The sequence below is a fragment of the Arvicola amphibius genome, chromosome 11, assembly GCF_903992535.2.
Source record: "Arvicola amphibius chromosome 11, mArvAmp1.2, whole genome shotgun sequence".
Classification (NCBI taxonomy): Eukaryota; Metazoa; Chordata; class Mammalia; order Rodentia; family Cricetidae; genus Arvicola; species Arvicola amphibius.
The window spans coordinates 47,940,286-47,967,645 of NC_052057.2; the positions used below are offsets into that span (position 1 = coordinate 47,940,286).

A 27,360-nucleotide genomic window follows, 5' to 3' on the forward strand; every position below is an offset into this window, starting at 1 on the left:
TTAATTTAAGGAGCTACCTGAGGGTTGTCAAGAGACTTGACCCTAGAGGGGTTCCCAGGTTTCCAGGGAGACGCCCCCAGTTAGTTCCTTGGGCAGCTGAGGAGAGGGAGCCTGAAAAGGCCAGTTCCTATAGCCATACTGATGAATTTCTTGCATATCACCATAGAACCTCCACCTGACGATAGATGAAGAAAATGACAGAGCCCCACATTGGAGCACCGGACTGAGCTCCCAAGGTCCTGATGAGGAGCAGAAGGAGAGAGAACATGAGAAAGAAAGTCAGGACTGTGAGGGAACCTCCAGCTGGCGACAGATGGGGAAGGTGACTGAGCCCCGCATTGGAGCACTGGACTGAGCTCCCAAGGTCCTGATGAGGAGCAGAAGGAGCGAGAACATGAGGGAGAAAGTCAGGAACGAGAGGGGTGCGTTCACTCATGGAGACGGTGGGACAGAACTAAAGGGAGATCACCAACTCCAGTTGGAATGGGACTGATGGATCATGCGACCAAACCCGTCTCTCTGAATGTGGCCAACAGCGGGGGCTGACTGAGAAGCAAAGGACAATGGCGCTGGGCTCTGATTCTTCTGCATGGACGGGCTCTGTGTGAGCCTTCTCAGCTTGGTCGATCACCTTCCTGGACCTGGGGGGAGTTGGGAGGACCTTGGACCTAGCATAGAGTGGGGAACCCTGATGGCTCCTTGGCCTCAAGAGGGAGGGAGGGGAGGTATGGGTGGAGGGAAGGGGAGGGAAGGGGGAGAAGGAGGGGAGGGAAGGGGGAGAAGGAGGGGAGGGAAGGGGGAGGAAGAGCGGAGGGAGGGGGGAGGAGGAGGGAAGGAGATGGAAATTTTTAAATATAAAAAAAAATAAACCATGAGAAAAAAAAAGAAAAAAGAAAAAAAAGAAATGATTTCCATTTACCTTCATATTTCATTAACAAACTGTAAAACAATAAATGAGATATATGACAAAAAAAAAAGAATGTCCTTTCTTCCCTGTGGCTTCTTAGCACCCTTATCAACAATGAGCTGGCTGTAGACACACAGGTTGACTTCCAGCCTCTCTGTCTGTTCTCTCGCTTGTTCTGTCTGCTTGTATGCCAATACAGTGCTCTCCTAGTGACTACAGCTTAGCGGTACATTTCGAAGTCAGACAGTATAATGCCTTCTAATTACATGCAGATGGCAGGGTACAACTTTTCAGATTTCTAATATTTTGATGGGGATTTCATTGACTCTGTAAATATTTTTGGTGTTATGGACATTTTCAACAATATTGATCCTTCCAGTTCATCCATACGAGATATGTTTCTTTTCCTGTTATTCCTCTATTTGTTGCATCCATATTTTGGTTTTCTTTGTAGAGATACTTCATCTGTTTGGTTAAATTTGTTCATAAGAATTTTATTGAGCATCTGTATCTGTTGTAAATGCTGTGACTCCCTTAATTTCTAGTTTGAACAATCTAGAGTATAGTAGTGCTACTAATTTTTGTAAGTTCTTTTTAATTTGATGATTTGTTTTATTAGTTCTATATTGGTTTCTGGTGCAGAGTTTGGGTCTCCTTACATATAAGAGTGGGTCATTGGCAGACAATGATATTTATTGATGGAGTCTGTTCTTCATCCTGCTTTTAGTCATCAACTGCTTCAAATATTCTTAATGTACTTATTATTTATTTAATATATGAAAGAGACGCACACAGAGAAACAAGACACAGAGAGCTACAGAGTCAGAGACATAACATTGTGTGGAGGTCAGAGGACAGTTTGCAGGCAGGAGTCAGTATTTAGCTCTTTTCCCTATGTAGGTCCTGGGGATTGAACTCAAGTCTTCAGACTTGGCAGCAGATGCCATCCAGCTAGCACTCCTAATAATCAACTTTAAAAATTAATGGAACAAATTATTATAAAAAATTTCACAAATGTGTAGATTAGAATTTTTTTAGTTTTCACGCCAGCCCTCTATTGCCTTGCTTCTTCTTACTGGTCTCCTTTTCATCCCTAACAACTCCCCTCTGCTTCTCTCTGCCTACTCACCCCATCCGTCTTATATATATTGTTACAACTGGATTGCACATATGAAGGAAAGCATGTCATTCCCTCCTCTCCCATTCCCCTTTTTATTTCCATCTCCCTCCTCTTAGACCCCTTCCTCCTTAATAGATTTCCCCATTCTACTTTCAAGTCACAAATACGTTTAAGTCTATATTGCACACACGAGGGAAAACATGCAATGTTTGTTTTTCTGAGTCTGTCTTATTTAGTTTGATAGGAAAATCTCCAATTCTATTTTTCTGAAAATGAAGTAATTCCATTTTCCTTACAGTTGAATGAAAATGCATTGTATAGATACACCACATTTATAAATTCATTATCTGCTGATTGGCATTTAGGATAAGTTTTGTGTTAGTATCCCTGTGTTAATATAATTTTTTTCTGATATATTCTCAGGAGTAGTGTAGCTAGATCATATCATACGTTAATTCTACTTTTCAGTTTTAGAGAAACTACCATACTGATTTCCATGGCGACCGCACTAGCTCACGTTTCCACTGGTCTTCATTGTGTTTACTGCTTGTATCACATTCATTGATTTTGTACATATTGAGCCATCCTTGCATCTCTGAAATGAATCCCATTTGGTGATGGTGATTTTTCAACATGTTGCTGTGTTTAATTTTCTACTATTATGTTCAAAATATGTGTCATCTTGGGTACTGCATTTGTACAGGAACTCGTCATTTCTTTTTGATTATCAGTTTTACTGGTGTATGTGTGGTTGTTGTAAATTAGACTTAACTTTGTCTTTCATAAGACTCTTATATATTTAAACCAATTTTAAAAATAGAATTTTAAAGGGAGAACATGCAGTGTTTGTGTTTCTGAGTCTTGGCTACCTCATTCAACATGACTCTTTCTAGTTCCATTCACTTTCTCACAGATTCTGTAATTTCATTTCTTTCTTAGAGCTGAATAAAATTTCATTGTGTATAGATGTGTATAGATCTTCATTATGCACACATCAGCTGATGGACATATAGGTTGGTTCAATTTCCTAGTTATTGTGAATAGAGTGGCAATCAACATGGAAAAGCAAGCATTTCTGTGGATATAGTACCCTTGAGTATATGTCCAGCAATGACATATCTGGGTGTAAGCGAAGACTGTGCTTTGGTTTCCTGACCACTCAGACTCAAATAATCACACAGAAACTATATTAATTACAACACTGTTTGGTCTATTAGATCAGGCTTCTTATTAAGTAACTCTTCTGTCTTAAATTAACCCATTTCCTTTATTTTGTGTATCACCATGAGGCTGTGGCCTACTGGTAAGTTTCCAGGGTATCTTTCTGCTTCAGCAGATCCATGACATCTCTTTGACTCTGCCTACTCTCTCTCTGTATATATCCTCCAACCTGGCTATATTCTGCTCTGCTATAGGCTGAAGCATCTTCTTTATTAATCAATGGTAATAAAACATATTCATATCATACAGAGGGGAACCCCACATCATCTCCCCCTTTCTGTCTAAATAAAAAGGAAGGTTTTAATTTTAACATAATAAAATTGCATATACAAAACAGTTATCAAGCAAGAATATTTAGTCTATTTACATTTGGCAAATTAAAGAAAATATTCTATCATCTATCAGGGCGTCTTTCTGTTTTGACAGCTACATGACATCTTGGCACCTTGTGATGATACACAGAATAATAGAAATGGGTTAATTTAAGATGTAAGACTTACTTAATAAAAATCCTGAGCTAGTAGACCAAACAGTATTGCAGTTAATTTAGTTTTTGTGTGATTATTGGGGTCTGGGCAGTGTGGAAACCAAAGTGCTGTCTCTGCTTACAAATGGCGCCAGTGTGGGGCATCTACACCCACATAAAAACTGAGATAGCTTGGGAAGGAATGCTAGACACCAAAGAACAGAGTTAAGCACAGCTTCTTAGTAGCTACATTTTTTTTCAGAAAGGCTCTGTTTGCTGGCAGCGAGGAGAGATGTGGCTTCTTTAAAATAATGGTAGCTTCCTAGTTTGTGCTAGTAGCATGAACTCTTGAGTCTTTCAGGAGGTCCTGCACTTAAATGGGGTTTGTGAGCAGCATGCTACAAATTGGTTAACGGTGACATAGACTTGCTGCATCCTTGGGGCTGGGGCAGTGAACAAGACTCAACTGCAGAGGCTGTGAACGTATCTCTGCCACATTGAAAGGTCAAGAAAGGCAGAGACAGCATCCAAGGCCACTGTGGCCACACTGATTACCATTCTTAAGTGTTCCTTGTCAGGAAAGGATTTCAGATACACAATAGGACAATAAAAGACCTCTAAATGGGTCACAGTGTGTTTAAAAATGTATGTAGGCTTGGGAGAGAGAAGAAAAAGAGTACAGACAATATAAAAAGACAGTCATAGGTAAAAGGAGTAAAGATAGTAAAACAAATATTGAAAAGTAATAGAGTAATAAAAAGCCATGTAAAGACAAAATATATACAGAGAGTCTGGATTATGCATGTTGTGTTTTCTTTGAATTTTTTGACTGCAGAGAGACATTTGGTTCTGGGGGCCATTAAGTTAAACCAACATAAAAGTCTGGACATGACAGGGCCATTGTCCTCATGAACTCATGGTGACTGTGGCTGCCTGTCCAGACTTACACAAGATCAAGTCATTCACCATTCCAGCCCAATAGGAGAGTAACGTGAGGTCCCAACCCTGGCCGAGGAGATATTGGCAGATGAGTGTTGACAAGGTGAGGTGCAGTCAGTTTTCTTCAGAGGCCTCTGATAGGTTGCTGATCTTCCAGTGGGTGATCGCCTATGTGCACGTGGGTAGTTCTAATGGACTCAGAGGGTTAGCAAGAAGAAAATAAGAAAAGATGCCAAGAAACTACAAGCGGGCTGAGGGCATGTCTGGGAGTGGAGAGTAGGGATGGATGTTATCAAAACTCATTATAAACATGTATGAAATTCTCAAAAAACAAGTAAACTATTAATATTATTAAAATTAGAATATTTTAATATAAATATTGATGTTAAAATACAGATTTTATAAAGCATGTTTCTTGACTTTGGAAATCAAGACCAGATGAATATTTAGTTGCTTGTAAAAGAAGAAACTATCAAAGGAGGAACAAATTTCTAATGATGTTTGACTTTGACTTCAATGTTCTGAGTTAACTGTCCTTCCCGGGCACATTCTGTTGATGTCAGTAGACATGGTTTGCATGAGAATGGTAAGTAATCAGTCCCAGGTCCCATTGTTGAATGTGCAATCTTCTCCACACTGCTCCTCCAAATGAAGCTTTGAAATCACAGGCGTGTGTCCATGGGTCTCAGTGAAGAGTTCATTGTCACTCCTGTGTTTCCAAGTCTTAAAAATGTATAATTCCGTAAGGCAAGAGTGATGTGGGCAGCTTATTTCCTCGACAACACCAAGTTATAATAATTTCTCTTAGTACTTTAGCTAAGTAAAAAGAACGGCTCACCCTAGAAGTCAGCTTGCCCATGATGGCTGTGACGTGAAGACTACCAAGGAGGAGGAGGGAGGAGATAAGTTCTTCAAAGGGTAAAGATAAGTGGATGGGAACAGACAAGAAGGGAGGGAATTCATCTCCCTCTCACACACCTAAAGGGCTCGACCGTCCTGGCAAAAATTCATGAGTACTGGAAAGATCCCAGTGAAGCTGACAGAAGCTGTTAATACTCACAGTATTTCAGGGTGTTGAGATTGTTTTTGCCACCTCCCCCATTTCTTGACTGATGCCTGATGGAAGTAATGCAGCAAGAAGGAATTCTGTCACTTCTAATTAGAAAATGTAATCAAATAATTTTAGACTATCAAGTTAGTTCCTTATTGCTCCCAATATTAGTCTTGACCACAATCATACTAAGTTAATTTCTTCGAAAATTTGATCTGGAGAGCACCTCAGGACTTTCCCAACCTAATTCATTGAGATTGGGGAGGCTTTAAGAGGCTTTTAGAGGAACCACTTTTTAATTTTATAGAATTTAAAATTAGACTTTTATATTATAAATCACTTCCTTTTGAAAAATTAAGGTTTTACCTACTGTATACATGACAGGAATTTCATAGACACTTGCAGACTGTTAGGGAAGGTAGGCAAGAGTAACTTCTGTGCCTGGTCCATGAAGCACTGTTTAGTGTGTACTATATTTTCTCCCATTGGGGACCGAAGAAAACTCTCAACCAGGCCTAGAGGCCTAGTTCTGCCATCCCAGTTACTCAGGAGGCTGAGCAGAGAACTGAAAGTTCAAAGTCATTGTGGACCACAGAGTGAGTTCAAGTCCATTCTGGGCCACAGGGTAAGTTCTAGGCTGTCCTGGACCACAGAGTGAGTTCAAGTCCATTCTGGGCCACAGGGTAAGTTCTAGGCTGCCCTGGACCACTGAGTGAGTTTAGGCCATTCTGGGCCACAGGGTAAGTTCTAGGCTGTCCTGGACCACAGAGTAAGTTCAGGCCAATCTGGGCCACAGGGTGAGTTCTAGGCTGTCCTGGACCACAGAGTAAGTTCAGGCCATTCTGGGCCACAGGGTGAGTTCTAGGCTGTCCTGGACCACAGAGTGAGTTCAGGCCATTCTGGGCCACAGGGTGAGTTCAAAGCCAGCTTAGGTAATTTATTGAGATGTTGCTTCTAGGCAAAAGGTAAAAGGAAGGTTAGTAATGTCTTTTGTGGCTGCAACTCAGTAAGTGTGAGAACATGTTTGTCTAGTCCACAGGGGGCTCAAGGTTCAATCTTCTGAGTGGCGGGAGAGTGAGGGGAATTGGGATTGTTTGTTATAGAATTAGTCTGTTCTAATACAGAGATAGTAATAAGTGGAAATTTGAATCTCACTCATGATGCATTCCCATCAATTAAGCTTTATGTGCTATAAAAAGTAAAGAAAAACAATATTTAAAGATAAAATAACCATCTTTCACTTAGCACTGTAATACAAGCTTTTATATATGCCATTTTCTTTAACCCTTATAGAATCCATCTAGGTAGGTGTTATTAGGCACTGAATATTATGGTTCCATTGTTCTATTTTCAGAATAACTGTTATTACTTTCAAAGGTAATTTCCTATACTCGAACTTACATAGTTGAGATGGTACCTAGTCTTTAATGGCTAGCATAACTCTTTGTTATTGTATGAATAATAATATAATTTTGAATGATAAGTATAATTTACTAGAAAATGAAAAATAAAACTTTATAAGTGACATTTTAAAAATTTAATCCCTATAAATATGTATAGGTTTAATTAGGAAGGTTTCAGTGCCTTGAAATGAGAGCAGATTTTCCTAACTACCTTTCCTTGTGACTGTCCTACAGGCTGTCACATTTATGTGTCATTTATGTGATAACTGGACTGACATTTCTGTGATTGTATCATCAATGCAATAGCATATTATAACAGAGTATTGCTTTCCCTTGCCACAGTGGTCAGTACTTTATGCTGAATGCCTGTTGTGCAGGACAGGAGTTCTTTTATGAAGCAACAGCCGTTGAACGTTCCTTCCTGGTGCCTGGTGTCTGTAAGGAATGTGTACAGCTTTGCTGCTGAGTCCGTCAGTCAGGGACCTGAAGGTCATAGACCTCCTCATGAGGTAGAAATGAGGCATTTACATTTTATTTTCATTGTCTGTAAATCAAGAAAGATGGCATGGTCAGGTTATTGGTTTCTAGGTAAACAGATTTTGATATGGCTATCTTGAATTCCCTACTTTACAATTTTTGCTGTTTAAAAGCAGTTATAATAAATAAGTAGCATTTTCAATTCTAAAGAAATTTTATTTCCTTTAGTTTTGCACTATATGCAGATGCTGTAGATTTTTAGCAAATATATATGTGCATAATACATAAATGTGTTTGTGTGGATATAATACACTCTTGCTTCCCATTCCTTCTGGTTAAGGTCTCTCTCTTCCACTCCCTCTCAGGGTCTCACTCTCAGGACTCTTGACTTTACGACTTTACTGGAAATTGATGTGTAGACTGGGCTGGCCTCAAGCTCACAGAGATCCCCCCGACTTTGCTTCCTGAGTGCTGGGATTAAAGGTGTGCACCATGACAGTCAGTGGGCCTCACTATTTAATCTAGGATGGCTTTGAAGTCTGGTAATTCTCCTGCCTCAGCCTCCCAAGTGCTGGAATTACAAAAGTGAGCCACATACCTTGCTTAGATTTGGGTTTTGATGGTCTATGGTGCTTCTATTAATTGGATCAGTTCAGTACTTTAAAGCTAAAGATTTTCCTGTGCTAATTTTTTTTCTTTTTTTTTTGCTGAATTTTAATCTGAACATGTTATCCATTAAAACTGATAAGTATGGGTTAGGGAAAATGCTCATTTTGGAAGAATTATTCATATTGGATGTTTACACAACAATAAAATTCTGCAGTGTATCTATAAACAAAACCTCTGTTGAACTCAAGGAAGGTAAGTATTTTTGGTGTTTATCATTCTGTATCTGAAGAGGTTGTATTATGGATAGTTCTGTCTTCAACATAGATTATTCCATCTAAATCCAGCACTAGAGAAATTCAGAGCTCATAACTCATAGCTAAGCTTTCTCGCTAAGCTTTCTCTATATGAAAACTGGTTACTCTTGTTTATTAGAAAAGCTTTCTGTGCTAATTTTTAATCATTTGTATTTAGTGGTAGAAATTATTTGCATCTACCTTCAACATGGAACTGAAGGGAGGGAAAGCTCTATCGTACAATTTCATACCAACTCCTAGCTAAGTGACAAGTGTGTAAGTTCTGGTGATTCATCTAAGGTCACAGCATTAAAAACAGGAGCAAGGGCTCGAGTCTCCTAAACCAATGATTTCTCCTGTACTGAAAGCTTCTATTTTTAAAATTAGATTGTAAATTTCTGGAAGATAAAACATCAATTCACCCCCCCCCCCTTTCCCTCCTGTGGAATCATTTTTCTTTCCATTATTCGAGACAGGGTTTCTCTGTGTAGTCCTAGCTGTCCTAGAACTCACTCTGTAGACCAGGCTGTCCTCAGACTCATAGATCCACTTGCCTCTGCCTCCAGAGTGCTGGGATTAAAGGCGTGCACCACCACTGCCTGGCTATAGCAGAATCCTATTTCTTCTGTTATGAAAACTAGATGTAGGCTCCAATACTAACAGCTGAACAAGTGGCTGTATCAAACCACGACCACACTGAAACCTTCAAAATGATGGACACAGACAATTTTCTTACCTACTGCTCACAGTAAGATAGTTTTGTCCATTGGCATCTCATTACATTGGGATATACTGTCAACTAACATGTCCACCTCAAAGAAAAAGTTTACAAAAATTATATGAAAGGCTTCTAGGTAGGGGAGCTTCCATATTAATATGCTTAGGTTGCTTGGCTTATTCAGTGACAAAGTACATATAATTTATAAATAGAATTTAAATTATGTTCTTGTTCTGAAGACTGTGAGCAATTTCCCACTTGCACCTTGGGGGAACACCAGCTGATCAAAACTCAAAAGTTCCACGTGTGGGTTTCAGCGGCCTCCAGACTCTTCAGGATGCAATAGCACTTTTGTTCTGATGACTGCAGATGAATCACTAGAAGGTATTAAAGGACGAAATAGCTATATTACCTGCAATTATTTTATAAGGACAGCTGGGTACTATAACGGTCTTAGCCTCTGAGTTTGGGGGTAAATGTCAAGACAGGTTGGCAGACTTCTTGTGTATTTCATCTTTATACTTCATGGCTTATGTGAGGGGAAACATTCCTATGCCTAGCTATGTGTTGTTTAATTAAATTAAATGAATGTTTTTTTGAGACTATATATCGCAAGTCACCTTGAACTACTGTGCTACTCCTCTCTTGACCATCTGAGTCCTGGATTTATACTGTGTACCACCATAGCCAGCTAATGTGTGCTGTTTTTCATTGTATTTCTTGACCAGTGGTTTCAGATTGGGATAAAGCTTGATATTGTATGAATGTCATTGATGTCAGGGTTGGAACAAGAGCTTGCCTGTCCCATTTGTAAATTTGTAATGCTCTTTCTACAAAGCATTTGTTTTATGTTAGGCTACCACTAGGTGACATGACTTTAAGAAACAGAAAGGGTGTGCCGTGCAAAGACTAATGTGTGTCATTAAACGGCAAAAGGCTGTGTGTATGTGGGCTTCCATCAGCTCATGAACACACTCACAAATCATTTGTTGATTAGATGGGTGTTCTCTGTGCATTTGGTTAAATGTTTGCTAAAATAACGCTAGAAATTAGACCTGTGCCCTTTTACAGATTAGGGAAACAGTTTATCCCACGACACAGTATTCTCTAGCATGGTGCGAGGTTTGCACAACTATTTCAAGAGAGAGAGAGCTTGGGCTGAAATCAGTTATATCTACATCAGGGCCTCAAGCTCTGAGCCATTAGCCTCTGGAGATTCATAAGTGGGTCTATAGCCTTGGCCAGCCAACCAAGATAGACTTCCAAATATGGAAATATTTCTTGCCTGTGGCGCCAGAGGACAAGTGTGGAATCCTAGGCAGCAGGCAAAAGTTCAAGCAGTCTTGATCCAAAAGATAGATTCATCCTTGAGATGAGTGGCTCCCTGTGGAACTGCACATCTGCTGTGCACTGAGCAAGGAAGAATGACAGTGTGTCTGGAACCCGTCAGAAGAGATGACCGCAACTACTGATGTCACCCAAAGTTTGTCTTTGGTTTTCTGCCTCCCTGTAATTTCTTCCCTCTCTCAAGTTTCAACTTTGCCTGGCAACCAGACATTTCCTATCTTTGCTCATGTCTCTTTTTTGCCTGCAATTAATCTCTTCCAGGCCGTGCCACCAGATTTCAGGAATCTGATTTTATGGGGCTGCTGGCTTCCTATATAAGACTATTGATCATATCACTGAACATCAAGATGTCTCAGAGGGAGAATAATTATGTCTATGATAAACTAAATGGCTTTGCAAAATTGATATGTGTGCATATATAATATATATAAATCAATATGTATTATATGTGAGTATATTTCTATGTGCTTTATTTTAACAGCAAACTGAAACTCCAAGCGATAATAATAAATAAAAGTGCTTCCTTCCTGATCTCACAAAGGAAGTTTATGTGCCTTGTTAGACTCACTGAGGTGGGCTTCTGAGCACTGGGGAATGAAGGCTTGCATTCTAACTATGGTGATTCCCATCTCTCTGGACCCCATATCTTGGCCATAATCCTCCCAAGGTTCTCTGGATATAATTGTTCCTCAAAGGCTGTTGATTTCTACCTTAGTCCGCACTACATATAAGAATACTTAAGCTTTCTTGTAAAAAGAAATAGGTTAGCTTCATTGTTAATTTATGATCCTGAGAAAAATCAAATATGTCATATGCTAAAGGTTGACATTTGAAATGTCAAGGTCTCATTATTTAGGAGAAGGAAAATTGTTAGGAAAAAGAAAATTATTCAACCCAGGTACAGGTAGAACAGACTGTCTTCAGAAACTAGTGAAGAACATGCAGCCATCCGACTTGAAGAACAGAGAACCTGCTTTTTTAATTGGTGTGTAGTACTGCCCAAAGGGTAGCAGAAAAAATAAGCATTAAAACCTTCAAGTTTTACAGATTATCCTACACCTGGGTGAGCACAGCTTGGAAATACCATGATTTCATGGGATAGTAATTGTACATCTCCAGATGCCAAAAAAAATGTGACCTCAATTTCTCTGCAAGCTTGTAAATCAATAACCCATAAAAACCTGTGGGAAATATAAAAGATAGCCATAAAACCTCTAAATTTGGTTTTGCTCATAACAGTTCTTGACTTTTTTTTTTTCAGATGCAAACAACAATGAAGGAAGAGGCCTTTGCAGATTTTAACTGGATAGCAGAGTCTTTGTGTCAGCAACCTCCTGGCAGCCCGGGAGGAGAGTTGCAGGCACTGGACCACCCAACAGCCAGTTTGTCCAAGTAGAAGGAGCCTCAGAGTGCCTCCCTTTTTAGAATTCATATCATTCTCAAATGAGAAAAAAATGAAAAGAAATTTAGAATTTACTCTTCCTTTAAAAAACTATTAAAAACATCCCAAAGCCTCTTTAGAAGAGGGGAGAGAGAGACAGAGAGAGGTAGAGTAAGGGAGACAGAGAAACACATACAGAGAGAAACAGAGAGACAGAGAAACAGACACACAAAGAGATAGAGACAGAGAAACAGACAGACACACAGAGAGACAGAGAAACAGATAGACACACAGAGACAGATACACAGAGAAACAGAGAAATAGACAGAGAGAGACACACAGAGAGAGACAGAGACAGAGAGAGACGCGGCAGGGGTGGGGAACGACAAAAAGAGACAGACAGAAAAGAGCTGACTATGATTTTCTCCGGTAATTGACAGATAACTTCTGCAAAAATCCAAGCAGGTTCATTAACAGCCTGGCACATTTCTAAAGCCTAGGACAGAGTAAGTGTTGCTTAGGAGGGTCTGGGGACTAATTTTCATGCCACTGTTCTCTGAGAGATCTGAATGGTCTATGCCAACACAGGGAGGGCAGGATGCTTCCCCCTGCAGTGCACATTCTGAGGCACGGGCAGGGATCTCTGCCTCCAGGTTTTTGTGTGATCTGGAGGCTGACAAAAGAGCTACTATTCTCCCAAGACTTAGGACACCAAAGGCAAGCAGTTTCTGGAGAGATGGCCCCGTGGCCGAGTCCCACACTGAGGTGAAGTAAATGCTCCACTTTGCTGGGAGGAGGCTTCTGCACCAAGCATGCAGCAGGCATGTGACTGAAGAAGGGGGGTGGTGTGTGGAGAAGGGAGAGGGAGAAGCAAGCCCACTTACTTGGCAGCGTGGGCAAATCAAGTGCATGCCATCTTACCAACATATTAATGTGAATTTGCATGTGTGTATGGTTCAGATTCTGCCCTCCTTTCTCTCCCCCACTCTCTGCCTTTCCCTTTCTTTTTCTCAGCCCAAGGCCTACAAAACTTACAGAACACCACTGAAGAACTACACAGAAACCACACCACCAGCAATGTCACGGTCACTATCTCCTTCATGGGAACACTCAACCTTGGATCAAACATATGCCTCATTACACCTTTCAGTTAAAAGTGAACCTCTCCTACTGGCATGCTGCCTCAAATAGCATCAAAGCAAAATGAAACACAGACAGCATTTAACAACGCTGGTAACCATGGAAACATATCATTAAAGAATATATAAACAGGAATGAATAATTAGATGAGAAATTCATTTCCATATTTATCTTTTTTTCCCAAGAGCCAGGAAAAGAAGCTCTCGTTTGCCTTGCATCTCAATTTGGACACCTCCTCTTTAGCCTGCCTTCTAATTGAAAAAAAATAGGACATTTTGTAAAATGGGAATTTCAATATTGCCTATCTTAATAGACAAATCTCTTTTCACGCAAGTGGCTTCAGAAGACTTCAGTGGCCATTGTGGTGCAGCTACACCATGGCAGCAAGCCAGGCCACCAAAGCACTGGGAGAGCTCTCGTGGCGGGAGGGGGACAGCAATTACTCATATTTAACAGTTGGAAGCATGAAGGGCTTAACTCCTGGGAGGAAAGACATTGTGGACAGACGGAGGCAGACTCTCCCAGCCCTTCACTCTCATGCAGCTCCAGGTAAGCTGCAGGGTAGGCCAACCTGGCTATGACCATAGCAGATTTGGAATGTGCTTACATTTAGTTCAAGGCAGTCATTGGGTGGGGACAGTAGTGTTAGAGGACCTCCCATCTCTAATGGTTAGATTAGTTGTTAAATTGACCCACCATAGAGGCATCTGGGAGAGAGCCTCAGTGAGGGATTGCATGTGTTAAAGGCTGGCCTGTGGGGCAAGTGTCTTAGGTAACCAGCGTAGGAAGACACCGCCTGATGTGGGCACCACTTCCTACGTGGGGGTCCTGGACCGTGCTAGAGTGGAGCTGAGTGTAAGCAAGCAGCAAGCCAGTTTACAAGTGTGCATTAGTCTCTGTCTTCTGATTATGGGTGTGATGTGTTTGAAGTTCCTGGGGTGACATATCCGTGGTGGTGCACTGTGATCTGAAATTGTAGGCTGGAGAAAATCCCTTGTCCCCTAAGCTGCTTTTTGTTAGGGAAGTTCGGTTCACAGCCAACAGAAATGAAACAGGATCGCCACTTAACCCAGGTGATCATAAAGCAGTTGGTCACTAGACACCACTGCTGAGATCCACCGAGGGAGACCTAGTACTTTATCACAGAGAAGCCTGAGCCAAGAGAACAATAGTGTACACCTGTTGGTTTCCTCAGTCCCCCCTCTTGTGCCAATATTGTATTCATGACTTTGTCCCGGTTCTGCAGTAGGCAGAACTTCCTTAATGGCTTGGGGTTGATCTTGTGACTTCTGGCTCTCCTGACGTGAGCACACTTGGCGCAGAGGATTCTAGTGACTGTACTCTGGTTCTCTCTTGAAATGACACATTTCCTCCTAAGGACCACAGCAAGATATTATCGGTCAAGGGAACTAGAAAGATGTGTGAAACACAGGTGGACATCTTTCAAGCATGGAGCTGAACCCAATGATGAGTAGCCTAGATCCTCTGAGTCTGAGCCAACCTGGGAGTTTTGCGGTGGTTGTCATGTAACATTATCACGTTAGCATTAGCTGATCCATACAGGAATGAAGCCAGGATTTAACAGCAGACCTGAGCCTGCAGTTTAGTTCTCAGCCCTGCACTGTCCCTCCTGTTGCAGGGTATCTGCTTGCTTTTCTGCAGGGAGTGAGCAGCAGTCAGCATCAGGACCATTGCTTTCCCAGGACCCTTTGCTCCACTCATAGCGCTCAGCCTCAGGGCGCTCTGTCGGTTTTCTTTCTTTTGCTCCTGCTCTCGTTCCTTCCATTATGTCCCTTCAGCTTTCCAATGAGCCTTGATAAACCCATTTCCATCATTGTATCCAGAGGTCGCCCATTGCTGAGTTAAGCTCTCCCAGATCAAATTTATTTTGCATTTGACCCAAGGCCGACTAGAGAGTTGATGCCAAGTAGTGGGAGTTTAAGCACAATGTGTGGCATTTGATGGAGAAATATCTCTGGGTAAGTGGCTTTGGCACTTCTCAAATTATGTATAATCTGAATAATCTTCAGTAACTTGGCTGCTTTCAGACACCATGCATCCATTTTACAAACTCTGTCTGACAAGGCCAAGTAAATAAGCATATAACGAATACTGGCCCTTAAGTGAGATTCTCACATGGACTTTCTATTTTGTATCTTTCTGTGGGGAACGCTCACATGGAGGCACATGCCTAGGGAACACACTTTTTCTTCTTTAGAAAATGTAGGTGTTTTATTCAATATAATGATAGATGTTTCTGGTTCCTTGACCTTACTTTACCTATAATTTCATGTTGAAGGTTTTATTTTTGTTCTGATGTAGAGACGTAAGTTTTCACTAAGAAAGTGAGTAATATTGGAATAACTTTGCAATATCAGGAAAAAAAACAAAGAGTAGAAAGCTAGGCTTTATTGTTAGTCTGAACTCCCAACTCATTCCAGGGACAGATTACTTACAGGACTCACTGGTCATTACAGAGACTTTTATGTGGTTTCTGCTTCCGTTGTGATCATCTTGAACAGAAGAAATGAATAACCAATGCCTTGGACATTCATGGACTATGGACACCAACCACTGCAAAGAGCCTTGTAAGACAGCAGCCTTTTCCATATGTCTGACAAGTCTCAACACAGTGGAAGCTAGAAAGGCATCTATAATTTTGAGCTTCAAACACATATGTGTGACTGGGAAGTAGTGGTACACACCTTTAATCCCAGCACTTGGGAGGCAGAGGCAGGCGGATCTCTGTGAGTTGGAGGCCAGTTCGATCTTCAAGAGGTAGTTCCAGGACAGGATTGAAAGCTACACTGAAACACTGTCTCAAAAAACCCAAACTCAACCAAAACAAGACAAAAAGACCACATATGCATATATACAGGAAAATGCTAAACGATTTCCTGACTAAAGAAATACATTTCCCCTTCTGTGTTAGCTAATTCAGAGAGCTGGGCTCACTTTTAGATAACCACAGGTAACTGTATAGTACGCAGCCTGTGAGACCCCTTCTTTCATACACACACACACACACACACACACACACAAACATATATATATACATGTATGTAATTTATAATCAGAACATAATTGTACATATGTATAGGGTACAGTGTGATTGTTTGATCCACATATACAATACACAATGATAAAATCAGGGCAATTAGCTCTTGTTTGCATAAACACCGACTTTCTTAATTACAAAATAATGATGGCAAAATATTCTCATGTTAGATGTTACTGGTTTTGGCTTCATGTCAAACCAATTTTTAATTTGATGGATTCATTAAACAACTTATTGAGTGGCATTTTGTAATGTGCTTTGATGGCACCATAGAAGAAAGACAGAATATTGAGCGGTGGTATGTTCTTCAATTACTCTACAGTCCTGTAATTCTTTCTTGTAAATATCTTACGATAGAATATGGTTGTTTCTCTCTAACCCCTGATGGAAGTCTTCCAAAACTCTCAATAGATGCTTGAAACTATGGATTATACCTAATCTTACTTAAATGAGGTATGTTCCCTCATGCAAAAGTCTATCATAAGAGTAGTTTATAACTTAGGCACAATGAGAGATTAGCAGCAGAGACAGTAACAAAACAAGAATTAAAGCAACAAAAGTTATGCGAATGTGCTTTCCCCTTTTCTGTCTTACTGTCTCTGCTTTCTCATTTAAAGGATGTTCTTCATATGCTTTCTTTGATATGTGAGAATCACTACTTGGGCAAATTACTAAGGATGTGTGCCAACTCAACACAAGTACTGTATACTATGATCGATGGCCTGGAGGGATTTAACTTGTGGGATGTTTCATCAGGTTACTCCAAATGGCATTCAGGTTAGCTTTAGACCCTCTTCCTCCTCCACTTCTTCCTCCTTTCTCTCTGCCTTGTTGTTGCTCCCTCTTTTTATTAAGATGGGCTCACTAGGTGTCCCTGGTTGGACTGAATCTCAACACATAGGTGAAGCTGATCTAAAAGTCATGAAGATCCACCTGCCTCTGCCCACAGAGTGGTGGGATTGCAGGTGGGAGCCAACACATCTGGCATCTGTTTGGTATTTTCAAGTCTCTGTTGAATGTGGGTACCTGAAGCTGAAGAAAGAGATGCTGCTGATGAGGAGGGATGCTGTGTGTGGTCTCTCAAGAGGGAACAATGTCTGTTTGTTTACTTCTGTTTCCCTGGCATGTAGTGTCGTGCCTACAAATAGTTAATGGCAAATGAATATGAACAATGAAGGCAGTTTCTCCGTGTATAAGAAAGGTAGTTACCAACTTCAAAAGGGTCTGCATGGCTGGACTGTAAAGATTTCAAGTTTTAATGACAGAACAAGGTTGATGGAAGCGCACTATGACAAGACCATGCTTGGGATATTATTTTGTTTTAGTGCTAGAAGCAGCAGGTATCTCTTCAAGGCCCAATGTCAAGGTCAAAAGGGGTCATGGTAATAAAGAGTGCTGTATAAAGAGAAGGAGCAGTTAGGTGGGCTCAACCCCTGATGTGTATGGGAACCTTAGGGGTCAATATAGCATCTTTGGGCATATGAGGAGGGGATTTCCAGTTCTCGGTTCTGTCCATTGAGAGTAGAAGAAACACACCCAAACAAACAAACAGAGTAACAAAAAAACTCAAAACCCTTCTTAGTGAGCTTTCTTTGGAAGCTAAGCAGGCCATTGATAGTTTTGAGATGAAGAACATTTCAATGCCAAGTACAACTTGAATTGGATGGGATGTTTTCGTGTTCTCTGCACAGATGGAGAACCTGTGAAGCTGGCACTGCCCCAGCCTTTGCTGTTTCACTGCAGAAAGAGGCTCCGCATGTCAGGCTCTCTGCACAGGCCAGTGTTGGTGTCAACAGCTTTTCCAACAATCCCCAAAGAGGGCTCCCTCCTGCTGTGAAGGTCCTTGGCTTCCTCACAGCCAAGCAGCAGAGCATTTCAGGAGCCCTTTGTCTAGATGCAAGAGCCACTATGAAATTCTTTCTTATTAGGGAAGTCTCTGTGAAGATAGGGTTTAGAAAGGATTCTGTTTGGTTAGTAGTTTTGCATGTTTTCAAGATAAAGAAAACGTAGTATAATTTGGTTAATGGGTTCATTCTGGAATGTAGCTTTGTGATGACTGGATATCATAGCCTGCAAGTGAGGCGACCTTTGACCTGAAGATGCTGAAGTCAACCGTAAACAGTCCTGCTGGGGGACCTCCCTCTTGTCCTTTCTCTAATCTGAAATGCCTGGAGTCAGATAACCTGAATCCTTCCACCCCTGGAGCTAAGACTGACAGCTTCCTGAGAGTTTTCAGTGGAGACACTACAGACACATGACAAATGGTTTATCTTAACATTGGAAGAAATTGCCGGCGTAGATAACCTTGATGATATCATCCTAACAAAGACCTCAGTGGCCCAAAGATTGCAAGTGATGTAATATGATTTCAAATAGAAGATGTTGGTATTTCTTGATTGGTGTTTACACACCTGAGATGCTGTGAGCTACAGGAGCTCTGACTTCATTTGCAATTGGTGATTTTGTTAGTCCAAGTTTTACTATTTGCTGCAATTAAAAGTTGATGTTATGTCAAACATTTCAGCTTCATATACTAGAGAAATTAGAACCTTCTTATAATTGAGTAAAAGTCATTATTCTTTTTCAGTGTTGCTTTGATTTTTAGGTCAATTTCTAATGCAATGGGATAAATAAACACACTGTATCTGTCTCTGTCATCTCTGTCTGGCTGTGTCCTTCTCTCGTGTGCTCGTGTGTGTGTGTGTGTGTGTGTGTGTGTGTGTGTGTGATGTTTGTGATCATTATTCTGGATTGGATGTTTGTCAACTGAATCTGATTCTCATCAAGGACTGAGATTATGATTTGAAGACCTGAAGGTTGCAGATTGGTGAAGAAAATTGAGAAAATAAAAATTCGGTTGGGAGTGAACTGAGGATCGCCCAGCTTGATTTCTCTGCACTTCTCTTGTGGCTACTTTACAGTATAATTTCTATTGCTGCCTTTTCCGATTCCAGGTGATTAGCAGTGCAGAGAGGGTCAGTCTGCGATCTCACTGCAGAAGACAAAGCCGAACAAGCTTACGAATGTCTTGCAAACACATGGCTGAGAGTGAACACGGGAGAACGGTCTATTTCAGTGGAAGGTTGCAGCCTCCTTGTTTATATGATTCTGGACACTTTAGACTGCCATTAAGGAGCTGGGGGCTGAAGGTAGAATGGATCTTCTAACTGGATAAAGTTTTTATATTAATATTATTGCAGAGGCAGGAGAGATACCTTGGCAGAAAAGAATATTTGTTGTTCTTCCAGGAGACCAGAGTTCAGTTCTGAGTACATACAGTGGGAAGCTTACAACTGCCTGTAACTCCAGTTCCATGGCATCTAACACTCTCCTCTGGCCTCTATGTGGAACCCACACACGCAATGCTCTCTCCTCTCTCTCTCTCTCTCTCTCTCTCTCTCTCTCTCACACACACACACACACACACACACACACACACACACACACACCTTAAGGCATCTTATTCAAACATCCAGTTTTCAGCCTGTCAAGCACTCCCCATTTTGCTGATTAGCACAGCTTTGTGATGAAGTTTCAAGATGTTCTCCACAAGGATGGCTGGTGGCAGAAGACTGGGCATCTTGCTACAGAGACGGTGTGTTCTAGTGCAGCCATCAGGAGTTATTTTCAACCCTCCTGACTCTGCAGAGGTGATGCTGTTATAGAATAAGATGCGCAAACACTTTTACTCAGACTGCTGTGGCTCAGTGTGAGCTGTCATGTGACACAGACTGCTATGCCATTTCCCATCCCTGACGGGGTGGTGATGTAGAAGGTGTTTCTAATGCAATCCAAGGATGTTCCTGAGATAACAGTGGCACAGATTAGTTTTGTTGTATTTGACAGTTTGTGGGTCAATAGATGCAGAGTGCGTGGAGCCTAGCACTAGAATCTTCACGTTCTGAAAGTTTCCATTTCTACATTAAGACCTCCACAGAGACTAACTAAGCAGAGGAATCAGGGTTTTATGCACTTGAAAAGGGAACTAGCAGATGCACCTTGGACTTACGGCAGTGTTCTGCTCCCGAAGCCTCATCCATCTGAACTGAGATGCCTTCAGTACATCCAGCGTGGCAAATGTTCTACCTTGAACACACTCAGAACACTTGCATCGGGCTTTGTTTAGGCAAACCTTCTAGCAGCCAGACTATTTCATAATGAAACATTCACCATCTCATGTAGATTATTGAAGGCTGTACTGTGAGTGAAAAAAACCAAAACTAAAACCAAAACAAGTGTGAAGTTAAAAAATATTCCTAAATCAACCATTTTACGCTAGGGACTACCTACCATATAGTAACTATTTATTCATTCTTGGAATTAACTTATATAGCAGTGAGTTTCATTATAGCATTTTTGTACGTCATTATCTTAGACCCTTTCCTTATTATCTTAGTCCCTTTCCTGCATACGCTTCTTATCTTAGAAAGGAGAAGAAAATAGTGCTGGTTTATGCAATTTTTTTTGAGACAGGGTCTTCCTGCTCAGCCTCCCAAGTGCTAGAGGACATGCACACACAGCATCCCTGGGCTCTGACCGTTCAACCTTAATGGCTGTTTACTAATGGATGCACAGATGTAATACATGTATCTATATAGTGTCATGTCAAGGAGTATGATGAAGCTGATACGTGAGATTGCCAGGGCTGATTAGAAAGCCAGGCATTCCTGACTTCACAGCGGCTTCATTTTTCTTAAAAATTCTGATGTCATTTTTGGATGAGTCCAAGATTTTGGATGAGGTTTTAGTACGGAAATGAGCTTTGAGGATAATCTTCTCAAACACTGTGTCAGTCATCCCTTACTTTCTACTGAAGCCAGAGACTGATTTTAACTAGGGGTCTATGGCTATCTGAGGCCGGAACTCACATGAAGCAGGTCTTGCTTGCAGCCAGGGGCTCTTCTCACCAATTAAAAGAATACAACGAAGAGTGTTTTTGATGTTAATTTTTGTCATTGCGAACATGTATGTATTTCCAAGTGGAGATTATTTTCTTACTTTAAGGTGAATAAAATGAGGCTATTTATGTTCTTTGAAAAATAAAGGAAAGAAAACTCTTGTTTAAAAGCATCAGCCTTATAATTTGTCTTTATATGTACCTGTGTTGAATACATTTCCCCCTAATCCACTACAGGAAGTGCAGCATGCACACGTTTTGTTTTGTGAATGAATAGCTCAAATCAAACCTTTGTTAAGGAACGACTCCACATCAGACTTGCTGATCACTTCCTGAGCTTCAAACTCTCTCTTGCTTCTTTTAAGCTATCTTTGAAATTCTCCAATCAGACATCAGCTATTGTATGCATCATATTGTTTGCTCGTTTTTCATATCTACCAATTCTTTACAGTTGATATGTAAAAATACGTTTCTTTTTAAATATATGTATGTGTGTGTGTGTGAGTGTGGGAATCATACACAAGTGAGCACATGTGCTCTCGGGCCAGAGGAAGGCGCTGGATCTCAACAGGGCTGGGTTTACAGGTGGGGGCAAGCTGCTGGATGTTGGGAGCTGAGTGCTCTTACCTTGCCTCTGGCCACTATAACTGCTTTGTTTTGGTTCTTGTTTGTTTTGCTTTGCTTTTCATACTTATCTAATTACTATTAGGGAATTCTTTTGGGGATTAAAAGTGTTTATCCAAAAATTCACCCCCCCCCCTTTTTTCCCTTGTAGATGACAGGTCTCAAATACAGCAGGGCTAATTTAAAACTGTAAATCGAGCTTCAAGTATTTGAATGGGAAGACATAAAAGTTACTGAGAACTTTCAATGGAAAGAGAACAAGCTAATGAGTTAAGTTTTCTTCACAAGTCTGAGGAATGGTGGCTTCTCTTTGGTATCTAACAGGACTCTGAGAGGACATCCTGCTGTCATTTTGAAAAGCAAGTGACAGAAGGCTTGCTGCTGCCCAGTTTTCAGTACATCACCCATATTGCCCCCTCATCTTTTCGTCACCCTCCATGAAACATTAACATCACCTCAGATGTTTGCTGTTAAAGCCTGTAGCTCTGAAAGGATGCAGAACAGTGCAGTGTGTTTTAGAGGACCGTGTCATCACACTATGCCTGGAAAAGTAGTTCCTGGGATGTCTGAGTTATATTGAGTTGTAAAACTCCAGCATGAGCCAAGGGTTAACAACTCTGAATGTTGGTCCTTAAAATTAGTTTCAGAAATCTCCTTCATTACAGACACATTACCGCTGGGCGGTGGCCGTCTGATTGATCTGCCCAGAGCTACCTTCTTCAGCGGTCTTTTAAGCATTCATCCTTAATTTTGCTTCTAGAAATGAGACGCGCTCCTCCTCCCTCACTGGGACATCGGTGTTTACCTGCCAATACAGTTTGATGAGCTTGCTTACACAGTGCTCGCTTCCTCCGCAGAGCCAGAACATGTAGTCAGCAATCATGGCACTCCTTGGGACAAAACAGATGTAAAATACTGTGAGCTTACAAGGCAGAGGGCAGAGGGAAAGTTGAAATAGACAGCATGCACAAGCCATGTGCACATTTAATTTGAGTAAGAGTAAGCAAAACAAAACACTTTTTAGGATACAGTACATAGCTGACTGTTTTTCAAGCTGCCCAAGAGTACGTATGCACGGATGCTTATGCTCTGCTTTGGCCTTTTGTATGAAGCATCAAAAGGTGTACAGAGTGGCAGATCCTAATGGCTCCTTTTTGTGGGACTGTGTTTCTTAACAGCTCTATGTTCCAGCATGCACACAGACTTCAGGATGTCTGCAAGCCCAGCACAGCTCTGAACTGTTAGATGGGCATTTAAGCACACCTCAGACTTTACCTGAGTTAAAAGATTATTTATCTCTGATTAAATTTGCTTTTTTGCAACTGAAATTTAACAAAAGAAAACAAAACAAAACTACAATTCAACAGATAACCCCCTCCCAACTTTGTGTCTAAGTGAATTAGCTTCCAGATCCACTGCATACAGTCAATGCATTGGTCTTATTAAGCCGGGGGATATTAAAACTATTGTGGAATGGATATTAATTCATTACTTAGCACCCCTTGGAAAACAGTTTACTTTTATAGCCGTTTCTTTGCTAGGATTCTCTATTTCTTTTTTCCCCAGAGATTGCAAATCCAATTAAATGTGACTAGAAGTAATTCCAAATTGTCACGTTAGCCAATTAAACATATAATAATCCTGTGTACCTAATCAGTAGTACCAAAAGTTTATTTATTTAAGTAGAGCGATCACTGTGTGCGCCTGCCTGTTTTTCTTATCTTCGCCTGCAGATACGTGTTGTTTCTTGACATCACTGTAAATTGAATTAGAAATGTTCCTTCCCTAAATATAGGTTGTCTGAGACAGAGAAACTATAAACTTACTATAGCACTTTTCTCAAAGAATTAAAACATTTACATTCCCGCTCATGACAGACAAAAATTAGGACTTTGAAAATCAACAGTGGGGCTGGGGACATGGCTCAGTGGGTAAGAACATTCACTGTGCAAACATGAGGACCTGAGCTGTCTCCACAGCATCTATGTAAAGTCTAGGCCTGAGCATGCGTGTGACTGTCACTGCAGAGCTGTGGGGTCCCCCTGACAGGAGCATCACTTGGGCTCATTGTCTATTTAGCTCCACACTGGGCGAGCGATCCCGTCTCACGGAAATGCAGTGAGAGTGACAGAGCAGGACTTCTGGTGTCCTCTTGTGGCTTCTGCAAGAATGCACAAGGATGTTTGTGTGTTCACGTGACACATACACACACACACACACACACACACACACACACACACACACTGGGAAAAACAATAGTGTTTAGAAGATTGCTCAACTCAATGGTTTCTTAATGCACATGGAATGTTGGAAAAGAGTTGTATCCTAACATTTCAAAGAAATGACAGTTATCTTTGAAGATTCCTGTCACGTTTCCCTGAGGCTGTAATAATAGGAAAAGTCTACCAGGAGGCTTTGATGCTGTGTGGGTATGGAGAGACATCCACAGGCAAAGCTGCATTTCAGAGGTTTGTGTTTGGTAGAAGCACTTGGAAAGTCTTCTCCTAGTGACCCCCAAAGCAAGTCAACCTGCCATGAAGATGCCCTTACAAACATTCTGCTGACAATATGCAATCAAAGGATCCATAGAAAATGTGGAAAAATCTACTCCCAAGGGCGGCAATGCTGTTGTTAGAGGAGGTGGGAACTACCTTGCCGTCCTAGTCTTTACCCGGCTTCCTCTTTCCACTTGAATTTGGCTGTACGGATAGTTCAAAAGTGGACTCAAATCGGGAATGTAAGTCAGAAAGACTTGAGTCCACTGCATCTGCTTTCCCAGTGGAAGCGCAGCCGCGCTTCTGCTGCTGGCCTTCCTCTGTCCCATAGGGCAGCCTGGGGAGTCAGTGTAGTCTGGAAAGAGACCCCACAAGTGTGTGGACACATTGTGCCATGTGATGATCATGAGGCAGTTGACAGGGGCTGCATACTGTCGAATTAAAAATGAGCATCTCCAAGGACTCAGGTACCATGTGAGATCCAGATCCAGCAGACTTGCCATATCAATCAATGCCAACATTGCCCACTGTTCCTCCTACTCTCCACCAGGTATCTGTTCTAAGGGCTCCAAGTCCTGAACACTAGTAAGTGTGGCTCAGTGTTACTACTGTCTTTGCCTACCTTCAGCACTCTATGCATCTGATCATCGAGGGCTTCTGCACTCTGGTCAGATCACATCAGCTCGCTCCCTTTAATGAAGCAAGGACTTTCTGTCTGTCTGTCTGTCTGTCTGTCTGTCTGTCTGTCTGTCTGTTACTGCTAAGCACCACATCAAGCAGTATACACGGCAGAATGTAAACCCAGCACACCAGCTTCCACACGGGACCTCACTTGGCTGAGCCAGCCATGGGAACAATTCTAAAAATTCTCCACTTTCTGGTTGCTCTTCTCTTTCCAGTTCCCCTTTCTCCTAGAGGTTTTTTGTCAGCTCACAATGTGCTGTCTCTCCCACTGCGAACTCTCTTGCCTCCCCTCCCCAGTGACTACCTGACTACCACTTCTTCCCATTAAAAAGCAAACAAAACCACACAAACCAACAAAAACATTCAAGGACAGAAACACAAAACATGTTTACTCCAAGCAGGCCTCTATTCCCTCCAGTGCCTCCCACGGCTCCACACTGCTGAGGGCAGTGGATTACCTCTGTCCTGATGTGACATGTGTTCTTGGTTCAGAGATGATGTTACTTCCCACTTGGCTTTCTTTCTGGTTTTCTCCTATGTCCTGGTTGCTCTCTTGAGTCTCCTGGAGTTCTCCCCTCCAAAAATTCTCACTTTCTTTTGTTCTCACTTTCTTGGTGAGCACACTGGTTTCATAGTTTTAAGCACCAAATATATATTGGCACTCCAACCCTTCCATCATGTGTCTGAACCACTCTCTTAATCTCCCAAATCTCTGGAAGCTAACTTCCCAGCCTTTCTACTTCTCAACACTTCTACAGGATGCCTTATTGGTAACTAATGGAACAAAATCATATGTGGGACTCTGAGCTTCCTCCCTCCCTCCCAATACCTTGCAGTCTTCTTGGACTTTCTCTTCTGTGCGTTGGCTTTATTATATTTTCAATTAACACATAATAATTACATAAGTTATGGAGGATAATGTGATATTTTGATGAACATATATCTCTCTATATGTATATATTTATATTTGAATATTTATCCACATATCCTATATATGTGAATACATATTCATATATATAGAATATTCTTATATTCTATATTCCTATTATATATCCTATATTATATTCCTATTCTTATAGTGTATGTGGAATAATCAAATATACATAACTAGCATCTATCACTCAAGCCCTTATTATTCTTTGTAGCAAAACATTCAAAATCCTCTCTTTTCGTGATACTGAAATTACACTATGTTACTAATGAATGCAGTCACCATACTGTGTATTAGACAAGAGACCTTATTTTCCCATCACTTTGTACCCGGTGACTGACTCTTCCCGCCCACTCCTTTCTAGCTTCTGCTAATCTACTCTATACCTCTAGCAATCAACTTTCATTTTCAGAAGTAAGGGTGTGTGTATTTCCTTCTGAATCTGATCTATCATACTCAGCACATGGCTGTTCACGTTCACCTATGTAGCTGCAAGCAGGGATTCATTGTCCTGTGGCTGAATAATGCACACATGTGTCTACACCACATTTTCTTTCTTCCATCCATCCACTGACAGAAGCAAGGGTGGATTTCTAATCTTGACTTTTGTGCTGTGATCATCATGGGGTGTGGGTATTTTTTTGACACACTGATTCATTTCAGTTTCTGCATACCTAGTAGAGTCCTTGCTTGGTCCATGCTGCAGTCATCCCCAAATCCCTGGAGTCACCCCTGACTCCTCCTCCTCTCACATTCCCTATCCAATAACCTACTTCAGAATACTGCCCCCCCCCCATACCTACAGCAGTTTTATATGGTCCATAATCTCTGACACAGTTTACTGCAATAGCCTCCAAGCTAGACTTCTTTTTCTCTGTTATTCAATTTTCAATCAGGATTGAGAGTGATACCAATACAATCACTGGGTCGAACAGCCTTCTCCAGGATTTGAATCTCTTCAAGTGAAAAACAGAGTTAATGGCATCTGACTCCCGTGCCATGTAACCACTTCTCTGAGCTATTGTTTCTAAAGATGTGGGTGCGTGCTTGCATGCATGCCTGCATATGTGTGTGTGTGTGTGTGTGAGAGAGAGAGAGAGAGAGAGAGAGAGAGAGAACGAGAGAGTCCTTCTAGATAAAGAAGTCATTCGCTCCTCTGAAGCTGGAGTTGAAGGTGGTTGTGCTGCCTAACCAGTGTGCTGCGAACTAAACTCCAACCTTCTCTGCAAGAGCAGCGAGTGCTTTTAAGCAGCGAGACATTTCTCCAGCCCCATCTTACCTCATTTTTTTGTGGACATATGATCCTACCTTAGGCACTCTGGACTCTTCTGTTCCTCAGAAAGACCAGGCAGGCTATTGCTATGGAAATGTACTGGCCAGTTTTGCCTAGCCATCCTGATGGGGCTCACATCCTCAAGGTGTCAATTACATTCCCAGACTATCCTCTCTATGGTGCACTGCGTTTCTTACTTTTTCCGCCGTGGTTGTAACATTTATTTTTGAATGTATGTATGTATGTATGTATGTATGTATGTATGTATGATCTATCAATTATCTATCTATCTATCTATCTATCTATCTATCTATCTATCTATCATC

General features: G+C 41.3%; 1 protein-coding gene across 1 annotated transcript in view; it reads right to left on the reverse strand.

Annotated features, from left to right (window-relative positions):
* Spata16 (spermatogenesis associated 16) overlaps window positions 1–27,360 on the reverse strand; it is a 269,197-nt gene that overhangs the window by 85,569 nt on the left and 156,268 nt on the right. Inside the window, exon 4 of the mRNA XM_038348424.1 lies at window positions 22,457–22,541. Coding sequence (XP_038204352.1) covers window positions 22,457–22,541 — 85 coding nt within the window. The remainder of the gene's footprint in view (window positions 1–22,456; window positions 22,542–27,360) is intronic.